Consider the following 18,538-nt stretch of genomic DNA (forward strand, 5'->3'; position numbering starts at 1 on the left):
TGACTCTTGAGTTTTGTATTATATGGGTATTCTAATATCTCAAAAGTAAATTCTTTATATGAAAGACAAAGTAAATTAAGCATTGTTTATACTTTTAACTATTGCTAGATCATTTTTATTCTATACACAGACCTCTTTTTAGATAACTGCATGTTGATTTTGAATTGTTTTAGAATTGGTGAAGGAAGAGCATGTTGGAGCTTAGGAAATGCATACACAGCTCTTGGAAATCATGATCAAGCAATGCATTTTGCTGAAAAGCACTTGGAAATTTCAAGAGAGGTATGAAATAGAAAAAAATCTATCTGTAATATTGAAATTTACAAATCAATGACATGGGGAAGGAATCCTCTTATTTCTCCAGATTGCTGTATATCACTGAATAATGAGTTTGATTATATACTATTTTCTTGACCTTCACAAAGAGATAGAACTATGTTTGTGTTGGGCTTTATGTAGGAAGACAGGAAGGTAAGGCCAGGCATGGGGAAATAGGAAAACATTACTAAAATATGCCCCCTTACATTACTAAAATATGCCCCCTCCCTAGCCCCATCTTTACTTAGAGAAAAAGGATGGTATTTAGGGAAAAATAAGATTTAGAACCAAGAACTGGTTCCAGTTACACTTCTGCCACTTGCTGACTATTTGAGCTTGGAACCTTTTCTGAGCCTCATTTCTGTCATCTGTAAAATAATAATACTACCTTGTAAATTGTTATGATGATTAGAGATAATGTATATAAAAGTAACTAGCATAGTGCTGGATTAATAAATTTTACTATTATGGTATAGAAATAAAATATTTTAAGGAAAATTTGTCATGTGATGCTAATATGGCTTAAAAAATAACCTACATTATTTAATGTAAGCCCAAAGAATAAGAGCAATCTAATATTTAGAGAACTAAAGAATTAAGAGTATAATTAAATTAGTTGTTCTAGTGTGATATTTTTGAAATCTGCTGGTTTTTTTCTATATTCTTTAAAACCAGCTGTGGTATTGCATGCCTACAATCACAAGAACTCTGGAGGCTGAGCCAGGAGGATCAAAACAAAGCCAGCCTTAGCAACCGAGCAAGGCCCTAAGCAATGTAGCAAGACCCTGTCTCAAAGTAAAACATAAAAAGGGCTGAGGATGTGACTCAGTGGTTAAGCACGCCTGGGTTTACTACCTGGTACGAAAAAAAACCCCTCAAAACTGTTGAGATACCCATTTCATTTATTAATAGTCTCATAATTCTAATGTGGTTATTTTCATGTCTTTATATTTTCTTCTAATTTTAGAGTCACACATTTTCAATTGTCAGTCTTTGTTTTTAAATATTACTATAATGTGTGCTTGTGATTGCAGGTTGGAGATAAAAGTGGTGAACTAACAGCACGACTTAATCTCTCAGATCTTCAAATGGTTCTTGGTCTGAGCTATAGCACAAATAATTCCATAATGTCTGAAAATATTGAGATTGATAACAGTTTATATGGTAAGTAATAGGTCTTCCAAAACCCAGTTTCTTTATACTCAAAATTTACATTTAAATTACTCATCACACTTGTGTTCTGTATCCAGATAGAATATATAACATAAGAAGTTCAACTTTTTTTTTTAATTTTTATTTTTAAGTTGTTGTTGGACACAATATCTTTATTTTTATATGGTGCTGAGGATCGCACCCAGTGCCTCACATGTACAAGGCAAGTGCTCTACCACTAAGCTACTGCCCCAGCCCCCAGAAGTTCAACTTTGCTCCTTTTTGTTCTATACAGTTCTGCTAATTTGCCAATACAAAATATTTTATAGTTTTTATCATGAATTTAGGAATGATGAAGGTATAGTTATTTTTGATGGTGCATGCCTGTAATCTCAGCAGCTCGGGAGGTTGAGGCAGGAGGATCACAAGTTCAAAGCCAGTCTTAATAACTAGTGAGACCCTGTCTCAAAAATTTTAAAAATGTAAATAAAAAGAACTTGGGATGTTGCTGAGTGGTCAGGTGCCCCTGGGTTTAATCCCTGGTGCCAAAAATAAAAATAAAAATAAATAAATAAAATAGATTTAAATGTTTGTACAGTCATTAAAAAAAATAATGGGAAGATATCAAAACTGAAATGTTCTATTTAATTGTTTTTATATCAAATAATTTTATATATCAGATTTTTGTTTGGTTGTTTTTTCCCCATTTCAATTAAAAGGTGAAAGCACTTGTAATTTTTTAATTCAAAAAACCTAGGAAACTTTGTTGTTGGGGTGGGGTATTGATAGCAAAATCTGTTTATAGGAGACTTTCTTTAGGTGCTGATTTGTTTATATAGTGCTGTGGAGAAATGTGTCAGAATGTCTCTTTCTGAAAAAAAATTTTTTTTTAATATCATACTTTTAAAAATTTGTTCTTATTATACATGACAGTAGGCTGTATTTGACATATATGGAGTATAATTTCTCATTCTTCTGGTTGTACATGATGTAGCATTACATTGGTCGTGTGATCATATATGTACATAGGATAGTAATGTCCAGTTCATTCTACTGTCCTTCCTATTCCCATTCCCTCCTTTCCCTTCATTCCCTTTGTCTAATCCAGAGTACTTCTATTCTTCCTTCACCCCCACCCCTTATTGTGAATTAGTATCTGCATATCAGAGAAAACATTTGGCCTTTGGTTTTTTGGGGTTGACTTATTTCACTTAGCATGATATTCTGTAGTTCCATCCATTTACCAGCAAATGCTATAATTTCATTCTTCTTTATGGTTGAGTAATATTCCATTGCGTGTATATTGCACACTTTCTTTATCCATTCATCTGTTAAAGGGCATCTAGGTTGGTTCCATAGATTAGCTATTGTGAATTGAGCTGCTTTAAACATTACGTCATTATAGTATGCTGATTTTAAGTCCTTTGGGTATAAACCTAGGAGTGGGATAACTGAGTCAAATGGTGGTTCCATTCCAGGTTTTCTGATGATCCTCCATACTGCTTTCCAGAGTGGTTGCACCAATTTGCAGTCCCATTGGCAATGTATAAGTGTGCCTTTTTCCCTATATCCTTGCCAACATTTATTGTTGCTTGTATTCTTAATAATTGCCATTCTGACTAGAGTTAGATGAAATCTCAGTGTAGTTTTAATTTTCATTTAGAGTGAACATTTTTTTCATATGTTTGTTGACCAATCGTATTTCTTCTTCTTGGAAGTGTATATGTGGTTCTGAGAATAGAATGCTAGGGAAGCACTACATTGAGCTACAACCCCATACCCTCCCTCCTTTTCATATGGTACAGGGGAGTGAACCCAGGAATTCATATATGCTGGGTAAGCTCTCTACCACTGAACCACATCCCCAACCCAAAAATCTACTTTTGATCAAAGAAATGAGAGGAAACAGGATCAGAATCACATATTTAAATTTCAGCACATTTTTTGTGACTGAAATAATTTCTAAAATATGGCTCCTAAGCTTGAGACATTCTCAATCTGAAAAAAAAAAAAAATACACAGATATCTAGCTTTTATCTTTCTAGTTTTCTTCTTTTAATTCTACATAGAGTAAAGTATCCAAGAAAAGGAAATTAATAGCTAGTCATCTGATTGGGACTTTACAAGAAACTTTGGTGAAAAATTCTGAAGCATAAACTGTATAATAAATTAAGACTGTGCTTTGTAATTGAATAATGTGCTAAAATGTTTTCCTGTGTTTAACTTTCAAATAGGTTATGCTGAAAGAGCTCTCATCTTTTAAAATTATCACTTATCCTCATGGACTCCACTAGCTATAGACCTATTCCTTTGTTTCCTTTTATAACAAAACCCATTGTTCCCTTTCTTTCTGAACTCACTCCCCTCAAACTCGGTCTCTATTTAAGGTTACTGGAAACCTCCCTTTTACCATATACATCAATCAGTTTTCAGGTGTCAGTTTACTTGATTCCTCAGCAGTTATTTCCTACAGCTGATCATTTCTATCTCAAAATACCTGTCTTCCTCTGGCCTCCAGGATTATTCTACTTTTCTGGTTTTCTTTACTCATCCTCTCCCTTCATCTTTCCATCCTCTAAATTTGTAATGTTCAAGGTTTCAGTTTTTGGAACTTTTCCTCCTCTTCCCTTTCTTCTTGGACCTTTTCTCCCTCTTCCCTCTCTTCTTTCCCTCCCTATTATTCATCTATCTATGCTTCTTTCTTATTTTATCCTTATTCTTTCTATTCTGTGCTCTAGGTCAGTGTTTCCAATAGAACTTTCTGTGGTGATAAAGAAGTTCTGTATCTGTGCTGTCCAATATTATAGCCATTAGCCACACATAGCACTTGAGCACTCAAACTGTGGTTCATGCAAGTGAGGAAACCAGTTTACCTTTCCTTTCTTTCTGGCATTGGGGATTTAATCCAGGGGTGCTTTATCACTGAGCTACATACCCAGCTCTTTTTATTTTGAGACAGGGTCTCACTAAAGTGCTAAGAACTTCCCTAAGTTGCTGAGGCTGGCCTCAAACTTGCAGTCCCCCCAGCCTTAGCCTCCTCAGTTGCTGGAATTATAGGTGTGCACCACTGCACCTAGCTAGTTTTTAATATTATTTATCTTGAATTAATTAAATTGTAAAAATCCATATATAGCTATGTTAAACAGCACAATCTCTAGATGATCTCATCCACTTGCTTCGCTTCTATGTAGTTCGTATGCTGATTTCAAATTCATGTTTTCAGCCATAATTTTTCTCTTGAGTTTGAGACCCATACAGTTATAACATTTCCACTTGAATGTTTATTTGGAATCCAAAACTTAACATGTCCAAAATTTGTTCCCTCCAAACACCCTCTTCTGTCTGCTCCGTCTCGGGAAATGGCACCACTATTCACTCAGGTGTTCAGGTAAAAAAAAAAAAAAAATCCTTGTTCCACTCATTTCTACAACCAGCCTGCTAGAAAATCTGCCTTCAAGTGTATCTCTAACCTCTGTCATGTGTACTGCAACAGTCTTGAAACATACTGCCAGAGTCTCCAGGAGAATACTAGCCCACTGTATTTCTTACTTCTAATCTTGATCCCTCATGCTCCCCAGTTTTCCACAAAGGAGCTAAAATACTCCTTTAAAATGTAAATCATTGCCTATACAGTGGCACAGGACTACAATGCCTAGCTACTCAGTAGGCTGAGGTAGGAGAATCACAAATTCAAGACCAACCTGGGTCAGTTAGTTATCTTGAAGAATAAAAGGGCTGGGATGTAGCTCAGTGATAGAGCACTCCTGGGATCAATCCCCAGTATCACACATATACAAAGTAAATTATGTCATGTTGTTCCTCTGTTCTAATCCCTCCAGTGACTTCCCATCACATCTAGAACCAAATCCTCAGTTCTTGCAGTGGTTAAAAGGCCCTCTGTGGGGGTCTTCTCTGCCACATCCCTTGTGGATGAGAAAAGGGTTAAGTGCCAGAGAATGATGTTGGCTGTGTATCACTCAGTTACCCAAAAAACTTATATACTCAATAAACACACAAGAGCCAATACTCTTTTTAAATGAGAGGGGGCGTGATGGGTCTGGCCATACCAGCTCTGGCCTCTTAAAACAACAATTTGCCCAACTCTCTTTTATTTATAATATACAGGTAAAGGGGGCGAGAGCCGGGAAGAACTTCTTTTGTGATGGACAGGATAGGGTGGAGTTAGGGGAGCAATATTCCAGAAGGAGACAGGGAACCACTCCTACGCAGCACCACATGCTTACCAGCAGTTCCTAGAAGCTAGGCAACTGTGTCCCATGGTTCAACATGCTCTGATTCTGCTAAATAATGATGGCTTCCCCAGCCCTCTGTAACCCAGACCAGACCAACATCTGCAGCTTCTTTTCCTATCACTTCCCTACTTACTCAGTCAGGCTTTGTGAGGATGGATTTTTTAAAAATTTTGTTTCGTTTGGGGTTTTCTGTCTCCTTTGTTCATTTCTCTATCCCCAGTACCAGGAAAAGGAAGCTGCAAGACAACTTGTTTATTTCCATTGTCAGCTTAGGGTAGAAAAAGGAACCTTTCTAAGACTCTGAATTCATAAGCCTGCCTACATACTCGTTTGAAATTTGGTTTGCACCCAATCTAGGAAACCCCAATCCATTAAAGTACTTTTGGGTTTGAAGTGCTTCTACGGACTTAGCAAAAGTAGGGTGAAATATTTTCTGGAGGAAAGCATCCTTGTTCCTGGTCCGTCACATAAAAAAATCAAGCCAACATGAGTAAGGGAAAAACAAACAGCAACAACAACAAAAAAACCCTGTAAGATTAGGTCACCAAGTGGGGTTTGGGGTTGTGGCTCAGTGGTAGAGTGCTTGCCTGGCATGTGCGAGGCCCTGGGTTTGATCCTCAGCACCACATATAAGTAAATTAATTAAAGGTCCATTGACAACTAAAAAATATATTTAAAAAAATTAAGTCACTAAGATCTCAGATAATAGAATTATCAGATACAGAAAATAAAATGACTATGGTTAAATGTTTAGAAATAACAGAGGGGAAGGCCAGGGGTACTGTATCTCTGTGGTGCAGCAATTACCTAGCATGCAGCCCTGGGATCAATCCCCAGCACTGCCAAAACAAACAAAACAACAATAATAAAAACAGGAGAATAATAAAAATGATCACAGCTGACATTTATTGGATGCTTTCTTTGTGCTTGGCACTGATTTAAGAGCTTTACATATTTTAACTCATCTGATCTTAACAATTCTAGGAGGTAAGTTTCTGTTATCCTTAACAGATGATAGGAAATGGAAATGGAGATTTCCTTAACAGATGGGGAAATGGAGGCAGGAGAGGTTAGGTAAGTTTCCCAGGGTTACCTGAGTAGTAAGTTGTAGAGATGAGAGTTAAAATTTGTCAATCTAGTTTATCTAACATTTGTGTCTTAAATATTATTTTAACATACCTCTCGTTGTAATTAGATAGAAATTGAGAGTCAAACGCCAATAATGACATAGAGGATTTGACCAACAATAGATGTGACAATAGCTTCATCTAATGCTGTATTTTTCAAACTGTTTTTTTGACCCATTAGTAAGTTGTAAAATCAGTCTCATGGGTTGCAACTAGCATTAAAAATACATGTGCATATGTGTGTATGTGTGTGTATAAAACTGTTGTGTGAGATTTTATACTTCGTACATGTGTGTGTTCAGAGGTATAACAATGTATTTCTTAATATAGATCACAATTAAAAAGTGAAAAACATTGATTTAATGGAACATAGGATATGGCACCTAACAACTGGTCAATTCACATTCTTTCTACCAAAATTTAACAATAAAGCTAACCCAAAAAAAACAAATAGCACATTTTATAGAATCTATATTATATAAATTTCACGCCCAAATGTATTGTTAGAAATTAATATCAAGAAAGCAAAACATTCACTTGAAGACTTAGAAACACACTTCTAAGTAATAGGTTGGAGAAAAATCCTGAATAAAATTAGAATTTAGGACTAAGTCATGATGAAATACTCTATTTCGAATTGTGTGGCCATGTGATTTACTTTGGTATAAATAGAAGACATAATAAATATAAGATCAGATTTTATTTGGAGGGGGCCAGGTACCAGGATTGGACCCCAGGAGCATTTAACCATGAGGCACATCCTTTTTTAAAATTTTTAAATTTTGAGACAGGGTCTCATTAAATTGATTAGGGCCTTGCTAAGTGGCTGAGGTTAGCTTTTAAAGATCAGAATTTAATAAAATTAAAGATTCAATAGAGAGGAGTTTTTAAAGGTAAAATTTGGTTCTTTAAAAAAAGTAGTAAATCTGCCAGGCATGGTGGCACACTTTTGTAATCTTAGCAATTTTGGGAGGCTGAGGCAGGAGGATCTCAAGTTCAAGGCCAACTTGGGCAATTTAGCAAGACACTCTCAAAATTTAAAAAGGAGCTGGGAATGTAGCTCAGTGGTAGATCGCCCTACCCCTTGGTTCAATCCCTGGTACCGCCACCACAATAGATTAACAGATCTATAGCAAGACAATTTTTATAGTACTATAAATATAATATAGTAATATAAAGAAATATATAGTATATGTTTATATATAGTAATTATTAATGTAGTGAACCTGAAAATAAAAATTAAAGGATAGAAAAGGACCATGTTAAAACCCAAAAGGAAGCTGGTATGAATTTATTAATACTAGATTAAAAAGAACTTTAAGATAAAAAAAGTTATTTCATAGGAGTGATTTACAATGATTAATCATTGGGTTCGGTTCACTAGGAAAATAAATGCATTAAATGAGTGTGCTTAGCAATACTGGCATTGACAGAGGTAGGGTAATGGAAACCCTTACACAATGTCAATGGGATGGAAATTGATATACTTTGAAAACCAACCTGGCAGTATTCTGGTGAAGTTAGAGGTGAATCATCTGTATGATCCAGCAGTTCCACCCCAGTTACATACCCCAGATATCTAAACTGGAAGAAATTCTTGATTTTGTACACCAAAGACATTACCAAAAATTTCTGTAGTATTGTTTATAACAAAAAATGGGAGCAACCTAAATATCTGTTGCTCGTAAAAAGGATCATTTCCTAGTCCTAAAATGATGATGAAAATGAATTAATCTACACATACCAACTTGGATCAATCTCACAAAGAAAGCAAGTTGCAGAATATATTCAGTATGATGCCATTTATAAATGGTTCAAAACAAGAATGCTGCATGGCTTTAAGATACATACGTAATGTAAATCTATAAAAGTGTAGAGAGGAAGTGGGAAGTTACAAAGTGAATTACACAGAGGGGTTCAATGTGTTGTTAATGTTTTATTTTTAAGCTGAGTGTTAGATGTCAGTATTGTGTCCCTTAAAATACTGCTTAATTTTAAAAAGATTGGATATGGAAATTCTCTGTACTTAATATTTAATAACTTTATTGAAAAAATATTTTGAGGACCTTGCTTTTTAACTTGTTTCCTGACTGGCAGTAAACCCATCACCTAATGAGCTCTTAAAATGGAAAGGAATAACTTAGAAAGGAGCAACAGTATAGTACTGGGGATGTTATTTTGATTTTTTTTCCCAAAATTGAAGCTCTAAAGCCTTTTCCTTATGTTTTTACTTAATTTAAACCACTCTGTAGTTTATTTGGGTTTTTTTGAGACACTGGATAGTTTAAAACCAGTTATTTTAAAATGCCTTTTCTAAATTAAGGGGTAATGTTAGTAACCAATGGTTAGTTTCTAACCAAAATGTAACTTCCTTACATCAAAGCATTTTAGAGGGAGTATATATTCTTATGTAGTTGGTGAGGAAAATAATTATTCTTAACTGTTCGTATGTTTCCTCCTTTTGTAAGGGTTTGTGTATCAGACTTTAGAACTGAATGTGTAGTACGGCTGAATTTGTACTCTTAATGATTCCCTGATTTATTTGAATTAAAAATTCTTTTACAAAGGTGCACGCCCCAAGTTAGGACGCCGACACAGTATGGAAAATATGGAACTCATGAAGTTAACACCAGAAAAGGTTGGCCATTTTTATGTTTTAAATTTCATGTACTGTTATGAAATGTTTTAGTAACTTTCATTTTAAACAAAATAATCTGAATATGCCTTGTCCTATGTGATTCTCACTTAAAATTTTGCCTTAAAAAGAATCAGAAAAAGTACAGTACTAAATGAATGTGTACAGCATGTTGTCATCTGTAAGATAAATGCATATCCTTTGTAGATTCATAAAACATTTCTGGAAAAGTATGTCAGAAACTTGGTAACAATTACTACTTCTGGGAATAGGACTGGGTGTTGGAGTCAGGCTAGGGATACTTTATATACCAGTTGGAACTGTTTGAATATTTTACCATGTAAATGTATTACTTTTTTTAAATGAAAGGATCAGAAAGATCAGTAAATGATTAAAAGCTTTTCTTTTCAGCTACATAACTAGCAATATTACTGCCAAAATTAATGAAATTTATAAGCAAGAGGAAAGTGGTTTTTCTAGCTGTATTTTTGGAAAGTTTTTTTTTTAGAACTTCATAATAGGAAAAAGGTTATTGGAAAACAAATCAAGGCTACTTTCTTCCACCTCCGTTTAACTTAATTTTACATTGTTACAGTAGTCTCTCATTCCCTCATGGTATATTTTTAGAAATAATTTTATAAGATATGTTCATTATAGCAAGTTCAGAAAATTCCAGCAAGAAAATTGAAATAATCAGTAATCTCACCTCACAGTAACTAACTAGAATTAATATTTTGGTATCTTTTCATTGGCATTTTCATTTGAATATTATCACATTCTAGGTACTGTTTTATACTATGTAGTCATGTGTCGAGCATCTTTCCATGTCATTCTTCTGCCCTGTCATTAGAATAACTAGCATATGACGTTTTAATATTGACTCATTTTGTATGACTAGCCTTCAAAAATTCAACATCTAATCATCTTGGTCTCACATATACAAGATATTTTATTCCTGTCAGTCACAGAGTTGTTTAAAAATGCTGGTAACTTCTGAAGGACCTGAGATTCCTCCCAAATATCCAGCTCTTACCTTCTGAGTAGTTTTCAAATATAAATCTACTAAATCCACACATTATTTTTAAAAGCGAGGACAGTTTTAGTCTGCTTTCTTCAGGTTAGAAACCTACTAATATGTAGCAAAATAATTTGTTATCTTACGCCTACCTCTATAATGGAACTAACAGTAAATTTTGTAAGAAGTTTACTGGAGCCAACCTTGTAATTCTCCAAGAGCCAGGTTGTATCTACATTTGAAAATGTTTTAGTGGAGTTGGTTCCTTTTGCCTCATAATAAAGTTGCCAGAGAGTTCATTATTTCATTACTCTCAATAAAGTAAAGCAGCACATGTAAGGAGAAAGGGGAACTCTGGGTTAAGTTGCAGCTTGGGCAAGAGTGCAGTGAGAGGGGAACTTTTGAGACTTGGATGTCTAAAAAGTTATGAAAATGTCTTTTTCCTGGTAATTTTGCTGACCATAGAATTCTTAGTTAAGGGGTAGGATAGAGTGTTTACTTAGCATGCACAAAGCCATAAGTTCAGTCCTCAGCATATACACAGAAAGAAACTGGGGTTGGAAATAACTTTCCTTCATGATTTTTAAGATATTAACTCCACTCTGGATTCTTGTATTCAGTGTTATAAGACTGAAAGTCCAGATAACTACACAAAAAACATTTTTCATTTTTCCAATTGCAACTTGAATTTTAAGTACAGTTTTATGGTATCATACCAATCAATAGTCCATGAAATTAATTCTACCAATTTCCCTTTAAGTAGTCTGTAATTGAAAAGGAGTTGCTTGGCTGACTTTGTCTCATTCCTGTATATGAACCTCAGAGCAGGGGTTATTCCAGTTTGTACTTCATAGGAGACTTTTCTGGGTGAATGAAATGTTGTATGTCTTGATTGAGGTAGGAATTTTATTGTATACTTGAAATTTGTACATTTGACTACACATGAATTTTATCTATGAAATATGCCATGTGAAAATTGTTAATTATATAAGCACAGACCTTTAGAATCCCTTGTACTTAAGATGGAATGTTAAAGCTGCAAATATCCCAGGGCTATTGTTTTTCCTTCATACTGAATAAATATTCATTATTTTGAGTCTGATAGAGATGGTCATATGCATTTAAACCAGATCTAGACCTTTAAATTGGTTGCTTAGTGGGAATTTAGTATGTATTTGTGAAAACAATTTTATTAACAGAAAAATTACTAATACTATGGATGTACTAAATGTTAATTTTTATGGTAAAAAGTTACACCTGCATCCAAAATTTCCAGTTATAACAGATTTTTATGTAGCTCACATCCAGACTGCTTTGTCTCTTCTGACCAAATTTTTTTTATAGAGTTTTGGCTAACTTTGTTTTCTTACTCTCAGGTTCTTGCTACCATCTTCATGTTTTGATAATGAGAAGTTCATAACACATTTGATATAAGCACTTGAACATAGTGAAATACACTGAAAAGGGGGACTTTTTAAGAGATCTTAAGTTCTCCCTTCCCAATAGTCAGTGTATTAAGATGTCAAATTAATAATAAAGGAAACCAGAATTGGAGTTTTCACGTCCTGCTTTCCATTTATAATTTTGTAGGTACCGAACTGGAACAGTGAAATCCTTGCTAAACAAAAACCTCTTATTGCCAAACCTTCTGCAAAGCTACTCTTTGTCAACAGACTGAAAGGGAAAAAGTACAAAACCAATTCCTCTGCTAAAGTTCTCCAAGATGCCAGTAATTCCATTGACCACCGAAACGTGAATTCTCAGAGGGTACGTGTGTGTTTTTTTTGGACAGTTTGCCTCTATTTTTATGTGGTGCTAAAGATCGAACCCAGTACCTCACAAGTGCTAGGCGAGCACTTTGCCACCGAGCTACAGCCCCAGCACTGTGTTTAAGTTTTTGAGTATTGTGTTTTGAGTAGCAGCTTAGTTTTCTTGTATTCGTACTGAATTTTTGGTTAGTTAGCATAGAATATCTGTTATTCAATAAATTTGTCCATGTTTCCCTATCGTTTCTATTTTCTTCACAGCTAGAAACAGGAATTACTCTATACACAGATAAATTGCTCCATTGTTTTAGATAGTAGTTATTACTTTGTGTTTCAGGTACTACTGTTTGCATAAATACATTTTGTTTTGCAGTGCTGGGGATTGAATGCAGGGCCTATTCAAGGACTTTAAATGGAGGTACTTGAGGAGTTTGAACTCAGGGATGCTTTACCACTGAGCTACATCCCCAGCCCTTTTTATTTTGAGACAGGATCTCACTAAGTTGCTAAGGATGGCCTTGATTTTGGAATCCTCCTGCTTTGGTCTCCCAAGTAGCTGGGATTACATGCATATTTTAGAATGAAAAGTATATGCTAGCTTCTCTTGTTTCACATAAAATGGAGTCTGATCTTGTTAGTACTGCATACAAGAGCCCCTATTTTGACTTCTTCCCTTCTCTTCACCCACCTCTACCCTTCAGTTTGTTATCCACTGACTACTACAAACCTTTGGAAGTGCATATTAACCAGTATAAACCATCTCTAAACTGAAAATGTATATTCAATCTTAAGGAGCCAACACAAATACAAGCTATGTAATTTTCCCTAAGAATTAATCACTTCCTCATTAGGCCCATTACATTTTGTATAAATGTGCCTCTATTTTTACTTATATTATGAAAAAAAAATTTAACATTTCATTTACATACAATATTTTGCTCAACTTATGTAAGAGTATATACCACATGGCTTAGGTGTGTAGTAGCCTATACCTCCTAGGTTTGTTTGAGTATACTGCTATTCACATGATAAAATTGTCTAACACCTTGTTTCTCAGAATACATCTCCTTTGTCAAGTGATGTATGGCTGTTTACATAACTCATTCAGTATCTGTAGCACTTGTCTTGAGACAGAAGTACATTTCTTTGGTCTTAGAAATACAGAAATTAAAGGCCAGGCTCAGTGGCACATGCCTATAATCCCAACTGCTTGGGAGGCAGGAGGATTGCAAGTTTGAGGCCAGACTCAGCAACTTAACAACACCCTGTCTTAAAAAGGACTGGGTAAGGCTGGGGATATAGCTCAGTTGGTAGAGTGTTTGCCTTGCATGCACAAGGCCCTGGGTTCAAATCCCAGCACCAACACACACACAAAGAACTAGGGATGTAGCTCAGTGGTAGACTGCCCCTTGGTTCAATCTCCAGTACCATACACAAAAAGAAATAAAGGAATCAAAAATTTTTTGTTGAAGTAACAGTATCAGTATTGCCTCTTTAGTTCTTTTTGAAAATTTACTTTTAATCTTAATCCTTTACTTTTGCACTTGAGTACATCATTGTTGTTAGTTAATGACCTGAGAAGAATGGTAAAATATTTAATAGGTTTTCTCTATTATAGAAAATCAGTGCAGATACTGTTGGAGATGAAGGATTCTTTGACTTATTAAGTCGATTTCAAAGCAACAGAATGGATGACCAGAGGTGCTGTTTACAAGAAAAGAGCTGCCATGCAGCTTCTTCTACTCCCACCAAGGGGATGCTGAAAAGTAAGTCATCTGTGCTGCTGTTCTGATTTTAATAGTTCTTGATATCTAGTGATTTATTTCTAAGAATTTAGTGTTCATCATAGGACATAAAATAAATGAGCCCAAATCCAGGTATGCTTGAAAGCTGGCATTTGTCCAGCTCAGAACTAGGTTCTTTTGGTTCTCTTAAGTAGATCTGTGGTTTTAGTCTGGTGCTTTCCACTATCTCATACTGCCTCCCTTGTTTCTTTGGAGCTGGGAGTTCAGCTTAGTGGTGGAATGACTGCCTAGCAAGGCCCTGGGTTTAAACCTAGCACCATCTAAAAATGAGGAGAAAAATGATAGTTGTATGTACCTCATGACTGTATATAATTTGTAAACACTTAATATCTGGAATAAAAAAATGAAAAGCCTACACAGACTGAAGAGTCACCTATGGCTGAGACCTGACTAAGTCTTAGACCTAAAATAGGTTACTTAAAATTTCCTATTTTAGTTTCTACACATTGAGTATATATACTAAAAGATGGCTTCTGCAGATCAAGACTTGCCAGCAGCACTTAACTCAGTTCACTAAGATTCCCATCCCAGGGATGGAAGGAAAAACTGACCCATTCAGATTAGTCTGAGAAATTATGTAAGAAAAGCAGTTTATTCACCTTCTGAAGTCTACCCATACCTTATAGATTTGGAAAGTAGAGTCACTAAAAGAAAGTATAGACAAATCTGAATAACCTCCAAGTGGATCATCTGAGGTACTCTGGAGTTGTTCTTCCCTCCCTGCCAATAAAAGCTACCCCCATCTTTTCAAAGCTCACCAGACACGGTGCTAAAAGCGGCAGGAGGTTAGAACAGGTGTTGGGGTGGCAAAGCAGAGAACTGTAACAAATATGTTCAAACATTTTGGTAATTTTTTTGGATTTTTTTTCCTATTCATAGCACCATCTGTTTCTGTGGTGTCCCCCAACACTGATGAGTTTTTAGACCTTCTTGCCAGCTCACAGAGCCGCCGTCTGGACGATCAGAGGGCCAGTTTCAGCAATTTGCCAGGACTTCGTCTGACAAAAAACAACAGTCAGTCAGTACTTGACCGATTAATAACTAATGACAACAAAGAGCCTGATGAAGACTTCTTTGATATCCTTGTAAAATGTCAAGTAGGTCTGCACAGTCTTTTTATTCTGTATGTAGCTCAGATACCATTGAGAACTTTGTTATATTACTATAATTTTTATTCAGGAAGGGTTCACTTTGTATTCAGAAATTACCTACTTGAGGTACACATTGAGTATATGTACTTTCAGTATATGTACTTTTTAAAGGGTCCCACATTTTAGTGGGAGAAACAGAAAACAAATACATATATTCAAGCATATTTATGAAAAGTGCGTGTGTCAAGCAATGATACTTGGTATGAAGAAAGTTAAAAAGGATGAAGGAGTAGTGGTGTTTGGGGGAGCCTCTGTTTTAGAGTGGTAAGAGATCTTTCTGGATTGCCATTTGAACAAACTTGAATAAAGTGTGGCAGACAGCAATTCCCCTCTTGGATATAACAGCTGAGCAGGTTCAAGGAAGGGCACTGTGGCCCATGTGAAAGAGTAAAGGGGAAATGGAGAGTGGTATGAAATGTAGATGGAGAAGTAATTAAGGCCTTGCTCAAGTGGGTTCTTGGAGGCTGTGATGAAGCTTGTGTTCTAAATGTGTGAGGAACATAATGGAGAGTTCTCAAAAGATCATCTTGGATACCAAGAGAAGACTGTAAAGTAGCAAGAATATGAGTACAAAAACCAGCTGCAAAGCTATGGTGGTAAAATAGGCAAAAGAGATTGGTAATCTGGACTAGGGTGGCAGTAGTAATGAAAAGTAGAACAGAGACATTCTGCATTTGTGGCTGGTTGACAAAACCTGTTAATAAACTGGATGGTAAGTATGAGAGAAATTCAAGATGACTTCTGTCTTTGCTTTGATAATACAACTAGGTTAGTGGTGGTGGTGAAGACTGGAGAAGCAGGTTTGGAGAGAAAAGTCAAGTTTTTTTTAAGATATGTTGAATTGGGAGGAATCAACATTATAGCTGGAACTAAAACCCTGAGAAATGATTATACATACACAATAGGTAAGGAAGAGGCCCAAGATAAGCCCTGGGCATTCCAAAATCTGCTAGTTAAACAGAAGAGTAGACTTTGGCAAAGCAGCAATGGCCAGAGAGTGTGGTATGGTGAAAGCCAAGTGAAGAAAGTGTCTTAAAGAACATTCAAAATGTTACCAAGAAGCTAAATAAGGTAACTTCTGTATTTGGCAATGTGAAGATTATTACTAATTTCAAAAGATATTGTTAAAGAGGAGAGAGTAAATATAGAAAACTTTCAAGAGGTTTTGATTATAAAGAGAAGCAAAGAAACAGATCATTAAGATCATTAGCTCAAGAGAGATATAGGGTAAAGATGGAGTTTTTGGGGGTGATAATATAGCATGTCTACAGATAGAAATGGTCAAATAGGGAGGAGAGCCACTATCAGCAGGAAAGTAAACAGTTTTTACATAGGTGAGAGGAAAAGCAGAGTATTTGTGTACAGATTTGGAGATAAAATAGAAATACTCTCTTTTTCTTGGCAAAAAGTAGGGCCATTAGCTAAAATGGGGTTGAGGACATTGCAAATATGAAGAGAAAAAGTGGAAAATAGGGCCGGGCTTATAGCTCAGTGGCAGAGCACTTGCCGAGCATGGGTGAGGCACTGGGTTCAAGCCTTAGCACCACATAAAAACAGACAGATAAAGGGATGAGGTCCATCTACAACTGCAAAAAGTTTTTTTTTTTTAGAAAGTAGAAAATAGTTGACTTTGAGAAACTAACTTGACTCGGATTAAGTAATGAGATTACTGAGCTGAGGACCCACATGAACACATGAAGGTCACTGGAAGCAGGACCATTCAGTGCATTTATACTTAACCAAGGTTGTTATTTTGCCAGAGAAAGGGGAGAGAAAGGTAGTTGAAGACATATGCCAGGGAGTTACTTTAATAATGGATTTTGGAGTCTAGGCAGTAGAAAAGGACTTAAGGAAATGAAAGGCATGAAAATAAAAAGAAGCAGTGGTCCCTATAAATTCAAGGCATCCTGAAACTACGTACCTAATAACAAAGCATTAAAATATTTGAAGTAAAAATTGATAGAATTGAGAGAAAATGAACACTTACACAATAACAATTATAGATGTAACTACTTCATTCTCAATAATGGATGTGACAGTCTGCAGATAAGGATGTGAACAACCAGTAAACCAACTAGATATAACAGACATATACTACTCTGCCCAACAATAAGAGCATGCACATTCTTCTCAAATGTACACAGGACATTTTCCAGGATAGACCATACTGAAGACAGATGAATAAATTGAAAATAGACTATACTGATTGATCATTTTTAAAGATTTTGAGCACATAAGATAAATTTAGAAGCATTACAGTAAATAACTTACAAATTTGTAGAAATTAACATTTTTAACCAAAGAAATCAAAGGGAAACTGGAAAATACTTAGAGACAAGTGAAAACATAATACCCTACTTAAGACTCGAAGCTACGGCAGCACTAAAAGGAAATATATACAACTGTAAATGCTTACATAAGAAAGAGAAAAATCTCGAATCAACAATCTAACTTTATAACTTAAGGAACTATAAAAATAATAAAGATTAGACAGAAGTAGAAAATGGAAAAACAAAATCAACAAAACCAGAAATTGTTCTTTGAAAAGATTAACAAAATTGACAGATCTTTAGCTAGTCTAATGAAAGGGGAAATTAAATTTTTCATGCATTTGTGATTGTCATAGTGAACCCAACTCTTATGTACTATAATGCACCAAGAAAAATAAGTACTCATTACTAAATCATAAATGAAAGTGGGGACATTATTACTATCCTACAGATATAAAAAGAAATGAGAATAGTATGAATGACTGTCAACAAACTGGACAATAGAGATAAAATGGACAAATTGCTAGACAAAACCTACTAGAACAAATCATGAAGAAATGGAAAATAAGTCCATAACTAGTAAGGAAGCTGTATTAGTAATCAAAAACCTCCTGACAAAGGAAAGCCCTAGACTTGACAGCTTTACTGACAAATTCTACCAAACATTTAAAGAACTAACAAATTATCAGGCTTCTCAAAAAACAAAACCAAACAAAACCTTCCTAACTCATTCTGTGAAGCCAATATTGTCCTCATATTAAAACTGGGCATAGTGGTGCATGCCTATAATCCCAGCAACTCAGGAGGCAGAGGAAGGAAGATCACAAGTTTGAGGTCAGCCCTGGCAACTTGGCAAGACCCTGTTTCAAAACAAAAAAGAATTTTAAAAGGGCTGGGGATGTAGCTCAGTGGTAGAGTGCCCCTGGGTTCAATTCCCAGTACCCCCCAACCCCCTGCCCAAAAAAAAATCATCTTGATTGATGCAAAGAAACAAACTTGACAAAATTCAAGATTCTCATGATAAAAATATTTAGGAAATTAAAAAA

The 18,538-nt window shown here is 35.4% G+C and overlaps 1 protein-coding gene across 4 annotated transcripts in view; it reads left to right on the top strand.

Annotated features, from left to right (window-relative positions):
- Window positions 1-18,538, top strand: part of GPSM2 (G protein signaling modulator 2) — a 47,120-nt gene that overhangs the window by 24,157 nt on the left and 4,425 nt on the right. For 3 of the 4 annotated variants that reach the window (XM_079132799.1, XM_079132801.1, XM_079132800.1), the window contains 6 exons: window positions 174-282; window positions 1,353-1,482; window positions 9,418-9,488; window positions 12,091-12,267; window positions 13,885-14,032; window positions 14,951-15,168. In XM_079132799.1, coding sequence (XP_078988925.1) covers window positions 174-282; window positions 1,353-1,482; window positions 9,418-9,488; window positions 12,091-12,267; window positions 13,885-14,032; window positions 14,951-15,168 — 853 coding nt within the window. Of the gene's footprint in view, window positions 1-173; window positions 283-1,352; window positions 1,483-9,417; window positions 9,489-12,090; window positions 12,268-13,884; window positions 14,033-14,950; window positions 15,173-18,538 lie in introns of all 4 variants that reach the window. The other variant, XM_079132802.1, reaches the window with a different exon arrangement.

The sequence above is a fragment of the Sciurus vulgaris genome (genome assembly GCF_902686455.1).
Source record: "Sciurus vulgaris genome assembly, chromosome: 1".
In the NCBI taxonomy this organism is placed as follows: domain Eukaryota; kingdom Metazoa; phylum Chordata; class Mammalia; order Rodentia; family Sciuridae; genus Sciurus; species Sciurus vulgaris.